The 17,566-nt window shown below is 48.2% G+C and overlaps 2 protein-coding genes across 9 annotated transcripts in view; one reads left to right on the forward strand and one right to left on the reverse strand.

Moving 5' to 3' along the window:
* Positions 1–3,494: 3,494 nt before the first annotated feature.
* On the reverse strand, positions 3,495–5,686 carry ADM (adrenomedullin). 2 transcript variants are annotated; one of them, XM_030949904.1, is made up of 4 exons: positions 5,584–5,686; positions 4,889–4,999; positions 4,456–4,596; positions 3,495–3,960 (listed from the first exon to the last, which is right to left on the reverse strand). In XM_030949904.1, the coding sequence occupies exons 2-4, from the start codon at positions 4,984–4,986 to the stop codon at positions 3,657–3,659; spliced, it is 543 nt and encodes a 180-aa protein (XP_030805764.1). In that variant the 5' UTR covers positions 4,987–4,999; positions 5,584–5,686; the 3' UTR covers positions 3,495–3,656. The 2 variants fall into 2 exon arrangements, with proteins under 2 accessions (XP_030805764.1, XP_030805763.1); XM_030949903.1 differs by having other exon boundaries at positions 4,889–5,002.
* A 5,684-nt stretch (positions 5,687–11,370) lies between these two features.
* Positions 11,371–17,566, forward strand: part of SBF2 (SET binding factor 2) — a 233,506-nt gene continuing 227,310 nt past the window's right edge. For all 7 annotated transcript variants that reach the window (XM_030949213.1, XM_030949215.1, XM_030949217.1 and 4 more), the window contains exon 1: positions 11,371–11,593. In XM_030949213.1, coding sequence (XP_030805073.1) covers positions 11,539–11,593 — 55 coding nt within the window. In that variant the 5' untranslated portion in view covers positions 11,371–11,538. The remainder of the gene's footprint in view (positions 11,594–17,566) is intronic.

Below are 17,566 nucleotides of genomic sequence, written 5' to 3' on the forward strand. Positions count from 1 at the left end.
AGATTTTTTTGTCTGCCATAGGGTGTCCCTAGGGTAGGTACAAAGCACGGTAATCACTCCTAAAGAATACTCCATGAACTCTTCTGTGCTGAGAATGGTGACCACTCCTTTGGCATCTGCTCTTGAACAGACTGGTGGACAAGGATGAATTCCTGCTCCAATACATATTTACCATTGCAAAACTTAATTTTAATTTAGAACCTTGTTTGAACTTCGAGTCTTGTTTCTAGCAGCCTTTGAAATACTGTCCTGTGGGACACCAGACTGTTCTTAGAAATGAATTTTTTAACTAAGGTGGTGTGTAAACAGATCCTCCTGATTTGGGAGGCATTTGATGACATCTTCCACTTCTCATTTGACGCATTACAGCATAAGCTGGCTTTGACCTAAGTACAGAGTTCTTAAACTCCTACTATTATAGGAGGATGCTCTCTTTCATGTGCTGTTTCACAGTCTTGCTCTCCCTGAAACCCCAAATCCTTACACTTGTCAGAGATTTTAATCTAGATCATGGATGAACTTCAGCCACTATTTAAGCATTCATGCCCAACATTTTGCTTTATTGGATAAAGGGAAAAGATGCTTCACCAGGGTTTTTCAGTATCATCCCCTGCTTGAGCTTTCACCTGGGCAGGTTACACCTGGGGCTGGTGCATGAATGGATGAGAAGAAAGGATGCTGTCTTGATATATTCTACCCTTTATAAACCCATTCCCTCAAACCTAGAACTGAGGCTGGGACATGGGAAAGAGTCTCTGCCTGCCATTCTCCTGCTCTGCCCTTCTCCTCCAGCTTATCTAGCCTAGGTTAGCAAAATCCACTGACATGGTGTTTCCAGAGTTTCCTTGTCTGCTCTTTCCACCCAAACAGTGTGCCATCTTTGGGCTGCTCACTACTTTCTGATATCTCTCCTTCAGCAGTGCATTAAAACACATGGTTTCAAAGATTGATGGGGGAATGGAGGGAACCAAAAAAACCCCAATCTTTCTTTTCTTTGGTTGCTGTTTATTGCAGAGAGTTTTGCTTCTCCTTACAGGCACAGCAGGTGGTGCTCTTGGTCCTTCCAAACACACGCCGCACTTCCTAAACCCCAGTGAGATCAGAATTGTGCCACCCTGCACCAACTGGCTGTTTTGAGCCCTGTCTGGTTCTGGGCAGGGTCTTTCAGCTTTGAGTGAAGTGTTTTGCACCAGTCAAGAGGAAAGGAGGGAAGAAAAGGTATTCTATGTGGGGTTTTGGCAGGAAATGAAGAAAAGATCAGTACAAACAAAAGGAACTAGTTGGCAAGTACGTACTTAACCACACTGTAGCCTGATACAGCCTTCTGTCCCAAATTCAGATGCTGAACATACTAACTGTGGAACTTAAAAGGAAAACTTTGTAGCTATTAAATGGGATGGTTCTGCTGCCATTGTTTTCTTATGTACATTCTTTCTTGTGTACATTAAGTAGGATCATGCTTTCACCTACACATTGTAATTTCTCACTGCAAGAACCACAAAACTTGTAATGGCAACAGTTCTAATCTCCAGGTTCCACTTGCTGTTTCTCAGCTGGCAGCTATACCTTGTCCATGCATTTGTGTCATCCTTTACATCTTGCAAAATCTGGATCAGAAAGGCCAAGGGCAGGAGACAGGTAAATTCTCTTCCAGCTGTTAACAAATAGGTAATTAAAGTTGGCAAAGTGTCATTATCTTTGATTTTCTTTCTTTTTAAAATAATGTTTCAAGTGGAAAACCCACCTCTCAGGATTTCAAAAATCTTAGTTGAATGTGCTTAGAAAGTAACTAAAAATAGGCAATTCTGAGCAGAACTTCAAAGTTTGGAAAGAAAAATCATGAATACCAGCCAACTATCTCATCAATAGATCCCTACCCAAGGTTTTTGCAGCAGTTTCCTGGAAAGGTGTCATTGCCAGTTCTTTTCAGTTTTTCTTATAAATATATGTTGTTGAGGAATTTAATATTAGGTAAAAACAAAAATTAAATCCCCACTTCATTTATTCTAAAGGCATTGAGTTTTGCTGTTCCCCAGTCCTCTCCTGTATATGTTAACTGTGTTCAGAGATATGGTAAAATAGAGGAAATGCTTCACTTCACCCAAGAAGTTATTCAAATACACTTGTTTAGGTTTTAGGTTTGTTTTCTTGGAGTACAAGGAGTAGGCACCAATAGATGGTGCTGGTGGTGCATTAATAAGGTTCAGTTTCACATTTGTTTTCTGGTCTGTGCTTGGAATTTGTTAAAAAAAAAAAGAGAGAGAACAAAACAAAACAACAAAAAAGAACAAAACAACAAAATCCCTCATGCTAAGCTTTTATCTAAAATGTTCTCCCCACACTGAACCGGTCACCGTTTAACTTTAACCTGAACTGTGGCCCAGGAAATCCTTCAACATAAATAACCTTGGAAGCTGCCATGACCATTTTTGGAACGTGCTGCCTCAATAAATCTGTTACTTTGTTGTGCAATGTTGAAGTGTGCAGTTGTTTCTCTGATTAATTAGGGCAAAAAATAAACTTGCCCGATCAATCCAAGCTGTGACACGTTTCAGCCCTGGCTTGGACGTGTGGGCAGAAAAGAGCCTTAGAGCCTTCTCCACAGACCTGCCCTGGAATTTTAGGATGCATTTCTGGCTCGGAGTTTACCCCATTTGATGAGATAAGGTGGCTGCTAACAAAGTTTGCAGGGGAAGAGTTTTGGTCTGTCCCAGGACTGCCATTGTAGCTTAGCATGAGTAGGACTGAACACAGTGAGAAATGATTCATCTTGACCACTGCCCCCACTAAAGACAACATAACTGAAGTGTTTTATGTAATTGTGTTTATTTTATTTCACATATTACCCATGGAGAACAGCTGATACATTCTCTATATCTTTCACCAGTCTGGAATGCAAGATAAAAAAAGGTATGGAAGAAGAGTTTTACGTTTGACATTCACGATATGAAAAATAGAGGGGATACAATGTTTTAAAATGCCCTTATGCAATATATATATATATATATATATATATATAAACCGTATAAAAATAAAATATATTTTTTCCAAAAAAAAAAGAAAAAAGACATGGCACAGAACAATCTTAAATACCAATGCATATCTCGTGATCCACACACACCGCACTTATAATTAACAAAAACCACGTACAATTGCACTTTTCCTCTCTGTGACGTTCAAGTATATCGCAGTCCCCGCAGGGACTAATGAGTGTCCGATTCCCTGCCGGGTGCACATAACGCAGAGGGTAGAGCAGATGTGGGCGGCCTGTCCTTGCCCACGGCTGACGCGCACCCTCCAACCCTCGGGGGCGGAGGGCGAGGCCGGGCCCTGTCGCCCACCGGCGGGTCCCCCCCTGAGCATCCCCTCCTCGGGGCGGCGGGGCGCGGGAAGGCGGCCAGGGCCGCCCGGCCCCCGGGAGCAGCGGCGGCGCCTTCGCGTCGCGGGCGGCGGCGGCTGCGGGAGCCGGCGGTGCCCGGCCCGGGCAGGGCCAGAGTCCGTGGCGGGCGGGGGGCGCAGCGTCCGCTGCCCTTCTCAGCTCCCCCCGGAGGGCGCGCCGGGGTCCCGCCCGGGCAGGCGCTCTCCGCGAATCCTGGCGGATCTCAGCCCGTGCCTCAGTCCATCCGTCGAGGCGGCCTCGGCGGTCCTGCGGCGCTTCAGACTCCGAGGAAGGCGGCGAGGGGCTGCGCCCGGCGCGTCCGTGGGCGCCGCCCGGAGCTGGGGGAGCGCGCTGGGCTGCGGGGCTCGGGCAGGGAACGCCGCCGGCGGCCGTAGCCCTGGGGGCTGATCTTGTTTGGGGGGGCGGCATCGTTCCTATCGTTGACGGCCGCCCTGTGGAGCTCGTCGACCAGCCAATGCACCGTGCACGTTCCGAAGCGGCACGCCTTTGTTTGGAAGTGGGGGAATCTGTTAATGCTCTGGCGGTAGCGCTTGACGCGGATGTGAGCATCCTCCCGGTTGCTGCAGGAAGAGAGAGAGCGGGCATGAGAAGAGCGCGGTGGGGGCCCGGAGGAGGGGACCCGGTGGGCGAGGGAAGGGGAGGGTCTGCAGGGCAGGGAGCCCCAGGTGGAGACGGGCTCGTCCCGACGGTGCCCGGCTGCCCCCCAGCAGTCCCGGCTGTGCCCTCCGCGGGAGCGCCGAGCAGAGCCGGCTACCCATAAGAGGAGAGGCCCCGCCGGTTTACGGCTGTTACTTTTTCCTAAGCATCCAGGGCTCAAGTTACTATTTATATCTGACTTTCGCAGCAAAGGCGCTACTATCTCCCGCCAGCTAAAGAGCGCGGGGAAATGAAGGCGGGAGGCTGCTTTCAGCGCGATGGGCAGCCCGGGCAGGACCTGCCTCTGGGGCGGGGAGGATCGCCAGCGAGAATAACCCAGAACGCCCGGAAACCAGGGGACCCCGAAACTTTCCACTGCCTCGAGCGAGTGCCCGAGCCCAGGAAGTGCTGGAATTTACCTGGGAGGTGAGACTCGGGAATCCTCTTTCACGTCCTGGGTGCGTATGAGAGGCAGCACGTCGGCGGCTGCCCCCAGCCCTCGGAGCAAGCCCGCAGGCTTCACGTCCCGCTTGGCTCGGCTTAGTGCCCATTTCGTCCATCTGAAAGAGCACAAGGGAAGAGGAGAGCCTGTTATCGCAAGTCTGCAGAGCGGGAGCCAAACCAAATAGATTCGAGGGGCGAAAATCTTTGCCAGCGCCGAGATTTTTTCCTTTTTTTTTTTCTCTTCTCCTCCCCCCCAATGTTTCCCGAAAGGGCACGAGGCCTTTAAGGAGCTGAGCAATTCCTGCAGGGAATCCAGTGCCTCTGACGGCTGCCGGAGCCAGGCGCGGGGGCTCGGCAGCTCCACGCGCGGCGCGGGGCGCTGGCAGGAGGGCGCGCTCCGATACTCACTTTCTTTTGAACTCTGTCGCTACGTCCACCCGTGCAGCATCCACCCCGAGGAAGGTCACAGAGCCGAGATAGAGCAGGGCTACGTGAACTAGTTTCATTCTGGCTGGGCTCCTGCTGGAAGGAAAAGAGAAGAACTGTAAGCATGCTTGCTCATAAAAGTCAAGTAAGGACTGTCCTTTACTCCTGGTGATTCCAGAGAGCTCCTTCCCTCGCAGAGCCCCCAGGCTACCGGGGACTTTGTGTCTGATATGAACCAGAAGCTAATATTTGCTCAACAACTTATCACAGAGTAAATAACAGAGCCTCCAAAGTTTACGTTTGTCTAGAGTTTAGTTGCAGAGGCGGCTGAAAACCAGCAGGATTTCCAGAATACCCCCAGCGGCTTGCACTAGGATTTAGCAAACCCATAAGATCAGAGAGCTGGCTATCGGACGCATCGTTTCCAAACTCCAGCAAGTGTTTTGCTGCCGGGAAGTTTATTCCCTGATAGCTCCTCGTCCCACTTCACACGCAGAACCAGCTAGGTCTGGATCTTATGTTGTAAACTGCAGCTGATGCCAAGAGCCAGTGCAAGACTCCACAGCATAACTCCAAACTCTTCAAAACAGTCCAAATTTAGTAGAGTTTACTTGCGTTCCACCTCCCCTGAATCTTTTGTTGTTGCCAAGGACGGAAAAAAAAAAAATAGTTCTTACCTGACAGTGAGGATAATCCACTGAGACAAATGTTTTTGTAGTAGCGATCCGAGCTTGCAGGGTTTCCTGAGGAGCGAGAACTCCTCCTTTGTGTGTGTGTGTGTGAAGTAATCACTGCCGAGCTCTGCGCTCCACTGCTCGCTTTTATAGAGAGCGCTGAGAAGTGGGTGGACCTTGGCGTGGCTCGGCGAGCTCTCTCTTGGCACCCCCCCACCCCCACATTTCAAGCACTCCTTAAGCATTCTGACCTGGACTGGGGGCAACACCGGGGGAATAAGAGGATTATTGAAAATTATCTTAAACAACCCCCTTGGTATTTTGTTAATTATAACGGCAGCTTTTAGGATTCTGAGTCATGGCATAACTTGCAAAAATCCGATGAGCCCCTCAGCCTGTTTTACTGGGGACAGAGGTTTTAACCGCCAAAATATAATTATATTTATGCTGTCTGTAGAATAATTTCTCATTCTAGATATCTTAGCCTCCAGGTGGGTGAAAGCAGGGGAGTGGAAACCAGATTCAATCCATTCCAAAATCCATGAAAATCCATCAAATATCAAAGTTCCAAAACTAAACCCATATTTGGACAACCTGAATTTATAATGAGTAACTGGAATGACAGCCTTCTTTACATAAGTAATGAGGTGGCAAATCGGGCATCATTAATATTTATGACTTAACTTGGGTGCATTTTTTATCTAACAAAATGAATTTGATTTACTGGATCGATTCAAGTAGATCACGATTCAAATGGTTTTGGCAGACGAAGGTCAGAGCCCAGTTCTGTGCCTTGGAACAGAGCAAGCGGCGTTGCTTTGGGGCAAACACGGGGTCACTGAAACGCCTGGGGTTACGGGCGCTGGGAAGATCCGCCGTGCCTTGTGCCGTTCCCAATCCGCAAACCTCACGGATGTGAGTGCAGTTACTTCCCGGTCAGAAAGCTGAACCGGTGCAGGATTGGGATCTCTAACAGCATTCTCTCGGCTGGCCAGCAGCAAAACCTTAGTCTGACCACCTTGTTATTGGGTTTTTTACAGTCTTTAACGTCTTTGCTCCGTGACGCTTCAGAAATGCAGCGGTCCGGCTTCGCAGGGGGTGCTGGCAGACAGCAGCGGATGGACCGTGTCCCCGCTGATTTGTCGCAGTGCAAATTCGGCGGCACCGAGGGAAATGCCCCGGGAGATCTGCGCTGTGGGGCGCCAGGGTCCCCCTGGCCAGCGAGAGACGCTCGGCAGGAAGAAATGAGTGGTGAGATGTTTCTCTCGCATCTTGCCCCAAGCAAAGTGTTTCAAAAGTCAGGTGAGTGAGCGTGTGCTCGTGACTCTGCCTTTCTAGATAACCGCGGTGTATAACAACACCCCGGAGAGGTATGTGCAGGGGGATGACAAAAACTTTCCTGTGCATGGCTCACTCGGTCTAAGGTGCTCTCTCCCTCCCTCCCCCGGCTCTCCAGCGGCGTCCAGACATCTGGAGCCTTCTGTCTGCGGCATCTACCTGTGCTGGCCCGGGAGCTGCCACCACCCGCCCGGCGGGGAGGGCCATCACTGCCTGTCGCTGCTCCCCATCGCATCAGCCGGCCGCCCCTCTGCCGCGAGCCCCCTGCGCGGCTCCGCGGGGCGAGGCCGCTCCCCCGGCCCGGATCCGCTGCCCGCCGCACCTGCCCGGCCGGCAGCCGGCGGGGCTGCCCCGGCTCAACCCCGTCCCTTCCGCCCGCAGCTCCGCGGAGCCGCAGCCCCGCTGCCCGCGCCTGGGGCCGTGCTCCGGAGCGCAGAGCGAGAGGCTTGCGGGGGAAACACAGGGAGGAAGAGATGGGAAAATAAGTGGTCTAGAACGGGACCGTATCATGCCGGCAGCTGCACGACTGCATCAGCACGCGACGACTGGATATTAGAGACCTCATGAGGCAGCTCAAGCTCGTGCGAGTTCAAGCATTTCCTTGATTAGCAGAACTTGAAACTGAATCTAACTTTTTCCGAATGAGAAGGCAGGATTTTATGTGATAAGCATTGCTTTGACTCAAATTAAGTCTCCCATTCCAGTTAAAAAAAAAAAAATCACACGTTTCCTCAAATGCTGGAAAATCCCTCATTAAAATCTTTTGCTTAAACGGGAAGTGTATTTTGTATACCCTCAGCCAAACAATGCAGAAAAAAAATTCTATGTTGATTTAGGAATAGTAATAACAGTAGTAACACAACTCTCACGTTTCTTCCATACTGACTGTAGCTATCATCTCAGTGATACAAAATTACTTCATGCAAATTCATGAGGTGGCAAACTCTGACACATAAATGATCAGTTTGTTGATGATGTGATTTGTGAAAGGGCGTCAGCAGGTAAAGCTGGGTCAAATCTACCACAAAACATCATGTTCTTTGTTCAGAGGCTCATTTTGTTCTTTCTATGAACTTGCATTCTCATGCAGTTTGGAAATGAGCAGTAGTCACTGAATTGGTACTGTGATGTAACAGTGACCAATTTTAAAAAAATTATGCCTCAAATAGTTTTTTTCCTAAAAAAAACCAAACAACCAGTTCCACAGAATGTTCCACAGCAATATCATTCACAAACTGTGAGTCTGAGGCAATGCCAAGCAGTTCAGCAAGAGCAGTGTGTGATGTGAAGTGCAGGGTCCCCCAGATGCTGCCTCATCCTTGGTGGGAAGCTGGCCTGGAGGAGCAGCCAGCTCCTGTTTACTGCTTATCTTGGGGGTACTGTTCAACCTCTTGGTGTTCCCATACAGAAGACCTTACAACAAGTATCTGCTCTGGCAGAGACATGGTGAAATGAGTTGCTGTTTATAGAGCATTTTATTCCAGCTGAGATTTATTTGAAAAGAAAAGGTCTAAAATCTGTGTGTAGCAATGGGGAATCAGTGTGAGGCAAATATTCTGTGCTGATGATGGAACTTCAAACTGTTGTTTGAAGCCAGTGGAAGTGCCTTTGCATGTTTCACTTTGTTTAAACAAATTGTTCTGAATTCATATGCCATGAGTATGAATAGACTTGATTGTATTTCAGGCTGCATGAAATCAGCAGAAAGATAATACTAATAGAAGAATGGCACCCCCTGAAGGATCTAAAACCTCAGTCAAGTTCCACACAGAAAAACCTTACTGTTAGTGCCTGCACTCAGCCAGTTCTCTCCATGCCAAGAGCACAGTGACAATGGGGTGAGGACTCCATTTCAGTAGTCCTGCTGGAGGTGCTTTGGTGTACACCAAACAAGCCTCCCAAGTGAGTGGGGGATGTCCATTGGTAGGGGAAATCTGGTCAGGGTCATGGCTGCCCCCCTGTTCTGGCATGGGTTGGCAGAGTATGAATTCCCTGTTTCCTGGAGGAGGAGTGAAGTGTACAAGGTATTGTGAACGTTCACACCTTGTTATTGGCAAGGGCACAATGTGAGTGTGACAACATTGTCCCTTGAGTGCTTTCAGGCTCTTGGAGAGGCTGCAGCCTTGTAGTTCTTCCCCTGGGGTAAGTACATGACTAGGGGCTTGTGGAGACCTGTGCCTTGGTGTCCTCTGTGAGCCCCTGCTTCTCCTGTGAGGAGCTAGGCTGCCCTGATGCAAGCGAGGGAATTAAGGCTTGATGGTCTGGATGAGCATTCAGTTTCACTTTTCATTAGAATTTAGGTGAACAAACACTGTGTCTGCTCCACTTCTTCATTTGTCCTATAAGAACATAAGATTGCTCTCTTAAGTGAAGTTGTGGATGCCACATCCCTGGAAGTGTTCGTGGTGTAGTTGGATGGGTCTGAGCAACCTGGTCTATTGGCATGTGTCCCTGCCTGTAGCAAGGGATTTGGAACAGGATGATCTTTAAGATCCCTCCTGACCCAAAACCTTCTGTGATTCTGTGAAATAAATAAGCTCAACTACACTTTCTATTTTATTTAAGAATACTTCTTATAAACTTTATAAAATTTGGCTGTACTGATCTAGATGGCAGAAGGAGCAAGGCTGTAAAGTGAGCACTAGCATTATTGGGAAATCACTAAATAAACATCTTGCTCTTGAACATTTATTTATTGCTCTTGAGCATTTATTAATGCTCTGGGAAAGGTGTGAGTGATTCTGTCCCGCTAGAGGTGCTCTGTTAAAAGTGCAGTGAGATTTTACTATTGAGATTTGTTATTGCATATTGAATCTTTTTATGAGTAAAGATGTGATAACTCTAAGGACCCATTTCAGCTCCAAATTAGGTAATTTCATAGTGTCTTTAAACTTTCCCTCCAGGTTTAGCCGTACAGAACATTATCCTTTGCTTTTGTGAACTGTTACTGTGTCCTGCAGCCAAAATGCCTATGCATGACTTAAAAAAGTCCTACCTAACTCCTACCTAGATGAAGTGACTGACCCCATAGAGTGCATCTCTCCCTCAAAAAGTATGGTCAATCTTTTTGATGTATATAGTACACATTTTTCTTTACTCCTAAACAAGGAAATGTATTAGGATTGGATCCTTACACATGTCATTTGCTTCAAAACAGCTAAATCACGAAGCTGATGACTCCGAGGAGATGTCAACCTCTGCCCTCCACTGAGAAGGCACAAGCAGGAACACTGCTTGAAGCTCCTTGACCAATTTGCATCTGGCTTATCAGCAAGACACTGCATCACTATGTCCCAGCTAAGAGGTGTAAGAACGGTGTGTTTGAAGCAGAAATGTCTCTGAGACCACTTATGACTGCTGGGTCCCTCGTCAGGGTGGATCGTCAGGAGCGAATCCAGTTTGCTGCACTTCCACACCCAGCCTGGCACCCACGACTGCTCCTCGCTGGAATGCCACCCACGTCCTCCGCGCTGGTTTTCTCTCTGTGCTGTCAAACGGGACGTACATACAAGCTTATCAGAGTGGTTTCTGCAGGCTCCGCCAGCTACCCAAGCGCTGTACTGTCTGCTCCTTTATGTTCAGCATCTCTACGACTGCTGGAAAAGTCCACTGAGCTTTCGAGGGCCAGGATCTAAAAGGTGCCTGCCTCATCTGCACGTTACAAACAGCACCACGGCAGCTCCCGGCGCGGCTCGCTGAGCGCCCCGGAGGCCACCGCCCGTGCCCGGGCCAGCACGTCCGGGGCCACGCGGGTCACGCCGAGGCACCGCTGGCCAGTGCCCTGCCAGGCTCGGCCCTGGCGCCGCCAGCCGCGGGGAGCAGCAGGGTCGGGCCGGGCAGCACAGCCCGCTCCGGGCCGTGGGTGCTGCTGTGAGGGGGCCCAAGCCGAGACCCCCGCGCCGACCCTCGGCACCGCCACAGAGCCCAGCGGGGCGGCGGCACGGCTCCCCCCGCCGCGGCACGTTCCGCACACCCCGGACAAAACGCGACCGGGACACATTCGGGACGGGCAATCCCTGATTCCCCAGGTCGGGCTGGCGGGGCCGCCGTTTTCTCGCCGCCGGCTTCCATTTCCGCGGAGCTTCGGTGAGGGCGATGCCCGGCCCCGGCAGCTCCAGGCGGGAGCGGCGAGGTGCAGCCCCGCTCAAACACTTGGGTCTCCCCAGGCACGCAGAGCGCTCCGAGCCGCCGCGAGTGTCTTTTGTGAGCGGAACGTGCTCCGGACCCGCTGTCCCCCGGGCGGCCACCGCACAGGGGGAGGTTGCCGGGAGACAAAGCCCCGCTCGGGCGGGGCGCGGACCTCCCCCGCCGGACCCTCCCCACACGCGGGGGGCTGCGAAGGAAGGCCGCGGCGCTGGCAGCGGCGTCCCGGCACGGCGGCCGGTCCGGGGCAGCGGCACTGCGGGACAGCCGGGCCGGGCCGCCCCAGCCCCCGCCCAGCCCCGGGGTCACGGCGAGCGGTCCGGGCGGCGCGCAGGCGCACGGCGTGCCCGCTCCTCCAACATGGCTGAGGTGGTGCCGTTCCTCCTGCGGCGGGCGCGGAGCGGAGGATGCTGAGCCTGCCCCGAGCCGCCGCCGCAGCCGCTGGGGTGGTGAGGCCGAGGCGCGCCCCGCGCAGCCATGGCCAGGCTGGCCGACTACTTCATCGTGGTGGGCTATGACCACGAGAAGACAGGTAGGTGTGGCTGCGCGCAGCGCTGCCCCGCCGTGCCTGGCCGCTCCCCGCGCTCCTGCCCGGCCCCGGCCCCCGCCCGCCTCCGGCCGGGCCGCGGGAGGAGGAGACTGCGGCGCACACGGGGCGCGCGTCTGGCCGGGGGAGGAGGGGGTGAGGGCAGCGGGGCGAGCCAAGGGTTAATCCCTCTTTCCCGAGGGGGGAAGCGGAGGGGCTCCCGCACCGCCCGGCCGGGGCAGCCCGGCCCGCCCCGCCCGCCGGGAGCGGCTGCGGCTCCTTCCCCGAAGCGCGGGCAGGTTCAAACGGGGCCCGGGGCCGTGCCGGGCCCGGCGGCCGGAGGCGCGGGGCAGGGCCGGAGCCGCCGGTCCCCACCTGTGTCCCGGCGGCTGGGGCGCGACAGCCGCGCCTCCCGGGAGAACAAAGGCTGCGTTCGGCCAGCGGCGGGGCTTGCCCGTCTCGCCGCTCATCCATCGCCTGTTGAGCGGCGCCGCGTGTCCCCCGGGCAGCGCTGTAGCGCCGAATGGGGATGGAACGGATCCTCTTCCTAAAGCCTCGGGATACTGAGTTCTGTCTGCTGGGGGAGAGGGAAGTGGTGTTATCTGCTGTCGTTTTGTGGGCAAAGAGAGAGTGGTTTGTGTTACGTAACTCTCCGTTATGGTACCAGCTTTGTTGCTGCAGAGATCTCAAATCAGTGTTTAGGCTGACTGGAAAACGAAGTGATTGTCAACTGGAATGTGTTTGTGCTGCGTATTTCAGAGTGCTCCTTTGAATGTATGTTGTTAATAAACAATATTTTAAACAGTCGAATGTTCCCTAATTTATTTGACTATGCATAAACCAAACAACACTCAAGTTTGTTACTCAGAGTAATTCTTTGAAGTAGCAATTGCGTGTAGTCTGTATCTGTTCATTCAGAAAGTGCAGCTAATAAACTCGGACTGTGGATGTTTTTAAAAAGAAATACAATTTTTAGAGAAACTGCTATATTTGCATGTTTAAAGATGCACTGTCTTACAAAGTTCTGCTAAGGGTCTCGGATTTTACTATTCTGCAATTGTTATTACATTAATTACATCCTTGTTTCCCCTCCCACCCCATTCGATAATAGATTTGTCCTAATTGTACTGTCAAAATCAAGCCATGTGAAATGGGAAGTATTTTATTTTAAAAATAAAGACCTTTCTTTTGCCTCTCTCCTGTTTTGGAACATTTTCCCTGACAAAGTAGAGAGAATACAAATCAAAACAAAGAAGCAACTAAAAAACCCAGATGTGCTTTTAAGAAGACAAATCAAATAGGCTGCTTACTTCATTGAAGTGAAATTATAGATTGCATTGGAAAGCTTTATGTCTGTAAAATGTCTTCACCTGTAGCATTTAAGTATGTGTTTAACTTCCCATACATAAATTGTTTCGTGAAGTTTGGTGGAATTGCTTGCCTGGGTGAAATTGAGCAGATTCAGAAATTGAGTAGATTCAGAAATAACTCCTGAACCTTAATTTTAAAAGGTCATGCCCAGAAAGTAATTGTTTAGACTTTATTATTTAAATTGCTTGTTGCTACTTTAATGCTTCATAAGAAAAATGCTTGAAGGAACAACATTCTGTTGAAGACTAGGCATGCATTGTTTTCCAAATTCCTTTACCCCCACATGCAATCCCATAATACATGGTGTACTGACCTTTATTTTTCTTCTAAAACTGTAGTTTTTTGATGCATTTATTATGCTTCCTTCTATATGAAAAGCAGGGACAAGCATTTCTAGGATTATAGACTAGCTATCCTTGAAGCTTTTATATTTTTGAGTATGTTCCTTTTTTTCCTTTCCTATTTGTTTTTCATCTGCAGCTACCTTCTGGCCTGGTTTTAATGTGCTTGATTTTAATGTTGAGTGTAATTACGTTTTGTAGGGGTTTGTCTTCTTTTTTTTTTCCCAGGCATAATCTGTGGAATAGCTTTGTGTAAACAAGCAAACAAAAGTGCTGTACCCTTCCCCCCAACCTGTGTGTCAGCAGCATTTGGATGATAAACACTTGTGGTTTATAGGGAAGGGTGTTTATAGTAGTGACTGCTCTCCCAGGAAAGCCCCACTGTGTCTGCTGGCTCTCCCCTCACTGCTTGTGTGGATTCATTTACATGGGCCAATCTCTTACCCTTAAAAATGTGGTAAAGGTGCTGATTTTCTGGCTTTACTCAAAAAACATTCACTGTAAATATCTACAATGCAGGGTTTGTGCAGTTTAGGAGCAGATCTGTAGGTTTCTGTTGTTTTGGATCAACTTTGTAACTGATGCTACAAGTTTTTATCCAGCATGGTGTTCAGGGAAAGTGAAGGGTTTTATTGTCCTCACATAAACCAGAGTGTGTCCTTTGGGAATCCAGCATGTGAAAGTCCATTCCTGTTCTGGTCTAGGCCTGTGTAAATTGATGTTAAAGCAGTCCTGGTGCTGCCATTCCTATTGTGCTAAATCTTCCTTTGGACCCAGCTCACTTTAGGACGCTGACGCGTCCAAAAGACCTTCCTTGCTGGATGTGTTACCTGTGTTGCTGTTTTGTCCTTGGATTACTTTCCTGCTCATTTTTCAAACAGTGTTGGCTCACCAGGATGTCAGATGAATGCCAGTACTGGCATAAAGGAGGATCAGGAGCATGCTGAAAGACAGATCAACGCACCCTGAATTTATATCAGCCTAAATGTTCCTAGAGCCTTGGGCACAAAGATGTTAGTGAGGTGCTTTAGTGTCCTACATGCTCCAAGAAACTGATGGGAACCCTTGGATAATTTGCCTAACAGGCAGTTCATTCATGCTTGGCAAGTTGCACAGAGGCTCTGCCTGAGTGGAGAATGAGCTTTGCTGTTGACAAGTGTCAGAAGAGTTGCAGGCACTTCGGAGCTGAGACGTCTTTGTGCTGTTGAGGATGACCTGATTCACCCAGCTTTTCTGTCTTTCAGGTGCACTGGTCTGTATTCCCTCTTAGGTTGCTCAGTCTGTGTCTCACCATAAAACAACTTCCATGGATTATAGTTTTAATGGCTGTTGTGTATTTGAAGCACTCATTCTGAGCCACTGCTCAGAATTGCAGCAGTAGCTGCTGTCAGAAGTGCATGTTAAGCATCCTGACAGAGTTATAGAAACCAGATTTATAAATCCCCCAGCTTTACTAACCCCCCCTTTTTTTTCTAACAGTGATACTTTTTCAGAGTAAAGCAATCAACCTTGGTGTATTTTGCCTTCAGCTGAACCTTGGCTGAGGTAGATAACCACATTTTCCCCCAGCATATCAGCACAATATAAAGCTGTTACATAACTGGCTAAAAAAGGCACTTACAGAAGTCTCTGAAAGGAGCAAAGGGGCTACCAAATGTAGGCATTCTGGGGTAACAGCTAGGAGAAATCCCAGGAGGCCTTACTGTTCACGCATTTTATTTTTTCATGGATTTGGAAGTGTGTTTGATGTGCTTCACCAAAAAATTCTCATTTAATATGTCTGAATAATGGAATGTGGATGGGATTTAGGAAGAACACAGATGTTTGCAAAGATCACAGAAGGGCATGAGAAAATGCCTTTTTTGTTTTGTTTGTTTTTGGTTTTGCTGGTATAAGCCTAATCATAAATCTATCCCTAGAATGTACATACAGTGCTCCTTGGAAAAGGTAAAAGAGAGAACATTCTGTGTCTCCCTTAGCTCAGCAGCTGAAAGGTGAGAGGATAAAGAAGAGAGGATCCAAAGACTGAATTTGATTAATTTTCCCATACACCCATAGCAGCTTTCCTGTAGGATGCTGTTTTGTACCCAGAAGTTAAAGGAGAAAACCTGTGAGGTGGAGCAAGATGTTTTCTATGAGGTTTGGTTGCTCTAAGAGGACAGAGGAATGATTTGTTCTTGATTCTGTGTGCAGTTGCAGTGTGTAGGACAGAAGGCTTCCAACAGTATAGCAGTTTTATTTGGCTGTTGTCACAGCTGATAAATGCTGGTATAACATGTGTAGGCTCTGTTGTGGTTGTTTCTGTTCTGATTTTTATCAACTCCTCTTCAGGGAAACCTTTATTGTGTAACATAGCTTTGTATCTCAGAGGATTTTGAAACAAGACAAGTGATTGTTGATGGAGTGGGAGAAATTTCTAAATGGAGTTGTCTGATTCTTTTTTTTTCCCTGTGAGCAGATTTTGCCTGTGAAGAATATAGTATCATTAGGATTTTCTGGTGTATTTGCTGTATATTCACAGTTGGGCATTTCACTGAGCTAGTGTGTGTGTAAGGAGCGGATGATTGCTTGATGCCATGGCACGCAATCTCTGTAAAACAAAATGTAGAAAAATAAGGGAATAAAGCTGATACTTCAGTGGCTTTCTTATCTGTGCTGCAGCTTAATTTGATTCAAATGCAATCCAGGGAAATCTCAAAGGGCTTAAAAAAGCAACAAAAACGAAATCCTTCTTATTGTGGCAGGGAATTCTTGTAGCTGTGGTGGGAATGGAGCATCAAGTGCAGTGCTGGAAGTGGAGCAGGATGCAGGAGTGTGTCTAGGTGCTGCTAGGACATGGCTCTAGGTGCCTGTGGCTGGGTAGGGCATGGCACCCCAAATACTTGTAAACAAATTAGTTGCTCCTGTCAATGAAATTATCTCTTCCTCCAAACCTTGTGCTTTACTTTTCAAATACAACAGATTCCACAATACCGTGCTGAAACAGAATGAGGAAAAATATTTCAATTGCACATGGTTTTGTTTGTTTTGATTGTGGTTGTGTTTGTTTCTTTGTTTGTTTCTTTGGTTTCTTTGTTGTTTGGTTTTATGCCTTTTTTTTTTTTTTGTGAGATAAAGCTCTCTTGAAAGTCTGCTTGGAAGACCCCCAGTATTTTTTGGTAGCATGTATTCCTAAAAGATATTCAAGCAGTTTCTTCTAGTGCATAATGTTGACTTAAAAAAAATATTTGATTTTGGTTTATGGATTTATCATTTTGGCGAAATGTTAAAATCAATGGAGATCATGGAGATCTTCTTTTCCTCACATGTCTGTAATGAATATTTCTAAAGAACTTGGATTTCAGCCTCTTTACTCACTCAGTATTGCCATTATAATAACAACAACAGTAAAAATGCTTCTGTTTCAGACTTTCATTTTAAACTAAAATATTCCTGGAAGCTGACTTTTTTCTCAGCTATCTTCATTTGGTCTGAAATAGGAGGACACCGGTTATGTTGAGGGAAGTAGCATTTCCTATCTTTGTGACTAAAAAAAAAAATTGCAGTCAAGGAACTCTCTCTTCCCTGTTCTGTCCTGGATTAATTTTTGGATTATCTGACAAAAAGACACTTTTCCTGCAGCCTGTTCATGGCAAACAGTTTGTTATGCAAGCCTGAATACTGTGTAAGCCCTGGCCTTCTATAACCACAATCATATTTTTCAGTGGAGGGACAATGAGACTGACATTTAACTTCTGCAATGTCCCAAACATAACAGCCTTGTCTTGTAACAGCAAGGAAGAGAATTACACTGCTGTGGAAGTTCTCTGACATCAATTTAAAGTACCAACTACCTCCCCAAGTACTGGTGCTCACAAAGGAAAACCACAGTCACTGTGGAATCATTTGTAAAATGTGTAACAGCAGATTCACAGTTCAGCCTTGATAACTGTCAGTGAAAGTTGTAGCCTGCAGATATCTACTGGTGAGTGGGAGGTTTTCCTTTGGTTCATCTCTCCTCTTACTCCTCTTTGCAGTAGCATGAGACTTTCAGGCTCTTTGCTTCTATAGTTAAAAAAATGATTTCTAACAATAGCATTATCAGTATTGATGAGATTAATTTTCTTCTGCTCGGCGTTTTGGGAATTGTGTTCCATTTATGTGTGTTTGTTGAAATAAATTACTCCTCTGGTGTCAGTGGTATGTTCTGAAGTCAAGGACAATCCAGTTAGTGTTGATTGGGATTTGGCAGCTAAATCCCTGCTCATTGTGCCAAGAACATGCTGGT

This window comes from Camarhynchus parvulus, chromosome 5 (assembly GCF_901933205.1).
Source record: "Camarhynchus parvulus chromosome 5, STF_HiC, whole genome shotgun sequence".
NCBI lineage: Eukaryota > Metazoa > Chordata > Aves > Passeriformes > Thraupidae > Camarhynchus > Camarhynchus parvulus.

Bases quoted from the DNA above. Each gene is read 5' to 3' on its own strand.
- ADM (XM_030949904.1), bottom strand. From the start codon at position 4,986: ATGAAACTAGTTCACGTAGCCCTGCTCTATCTCGGCTCTGTGACCTTC. The intron at 4,597-4,888 runs GTGAGTATCGGA...GTGCTCTTTCAG, and splicing joins GCGACAGAGTTCAAAAGAAA to ATGGACGAAATGGGCACTAA. The intron at 3,961-4,455 runs GTAAATTCCAGC...CTCTTCCTGCAG, and splicing joins TCCCGAGTCTCACCTCCCAG to CAACCGGGAGGATGCTCACA.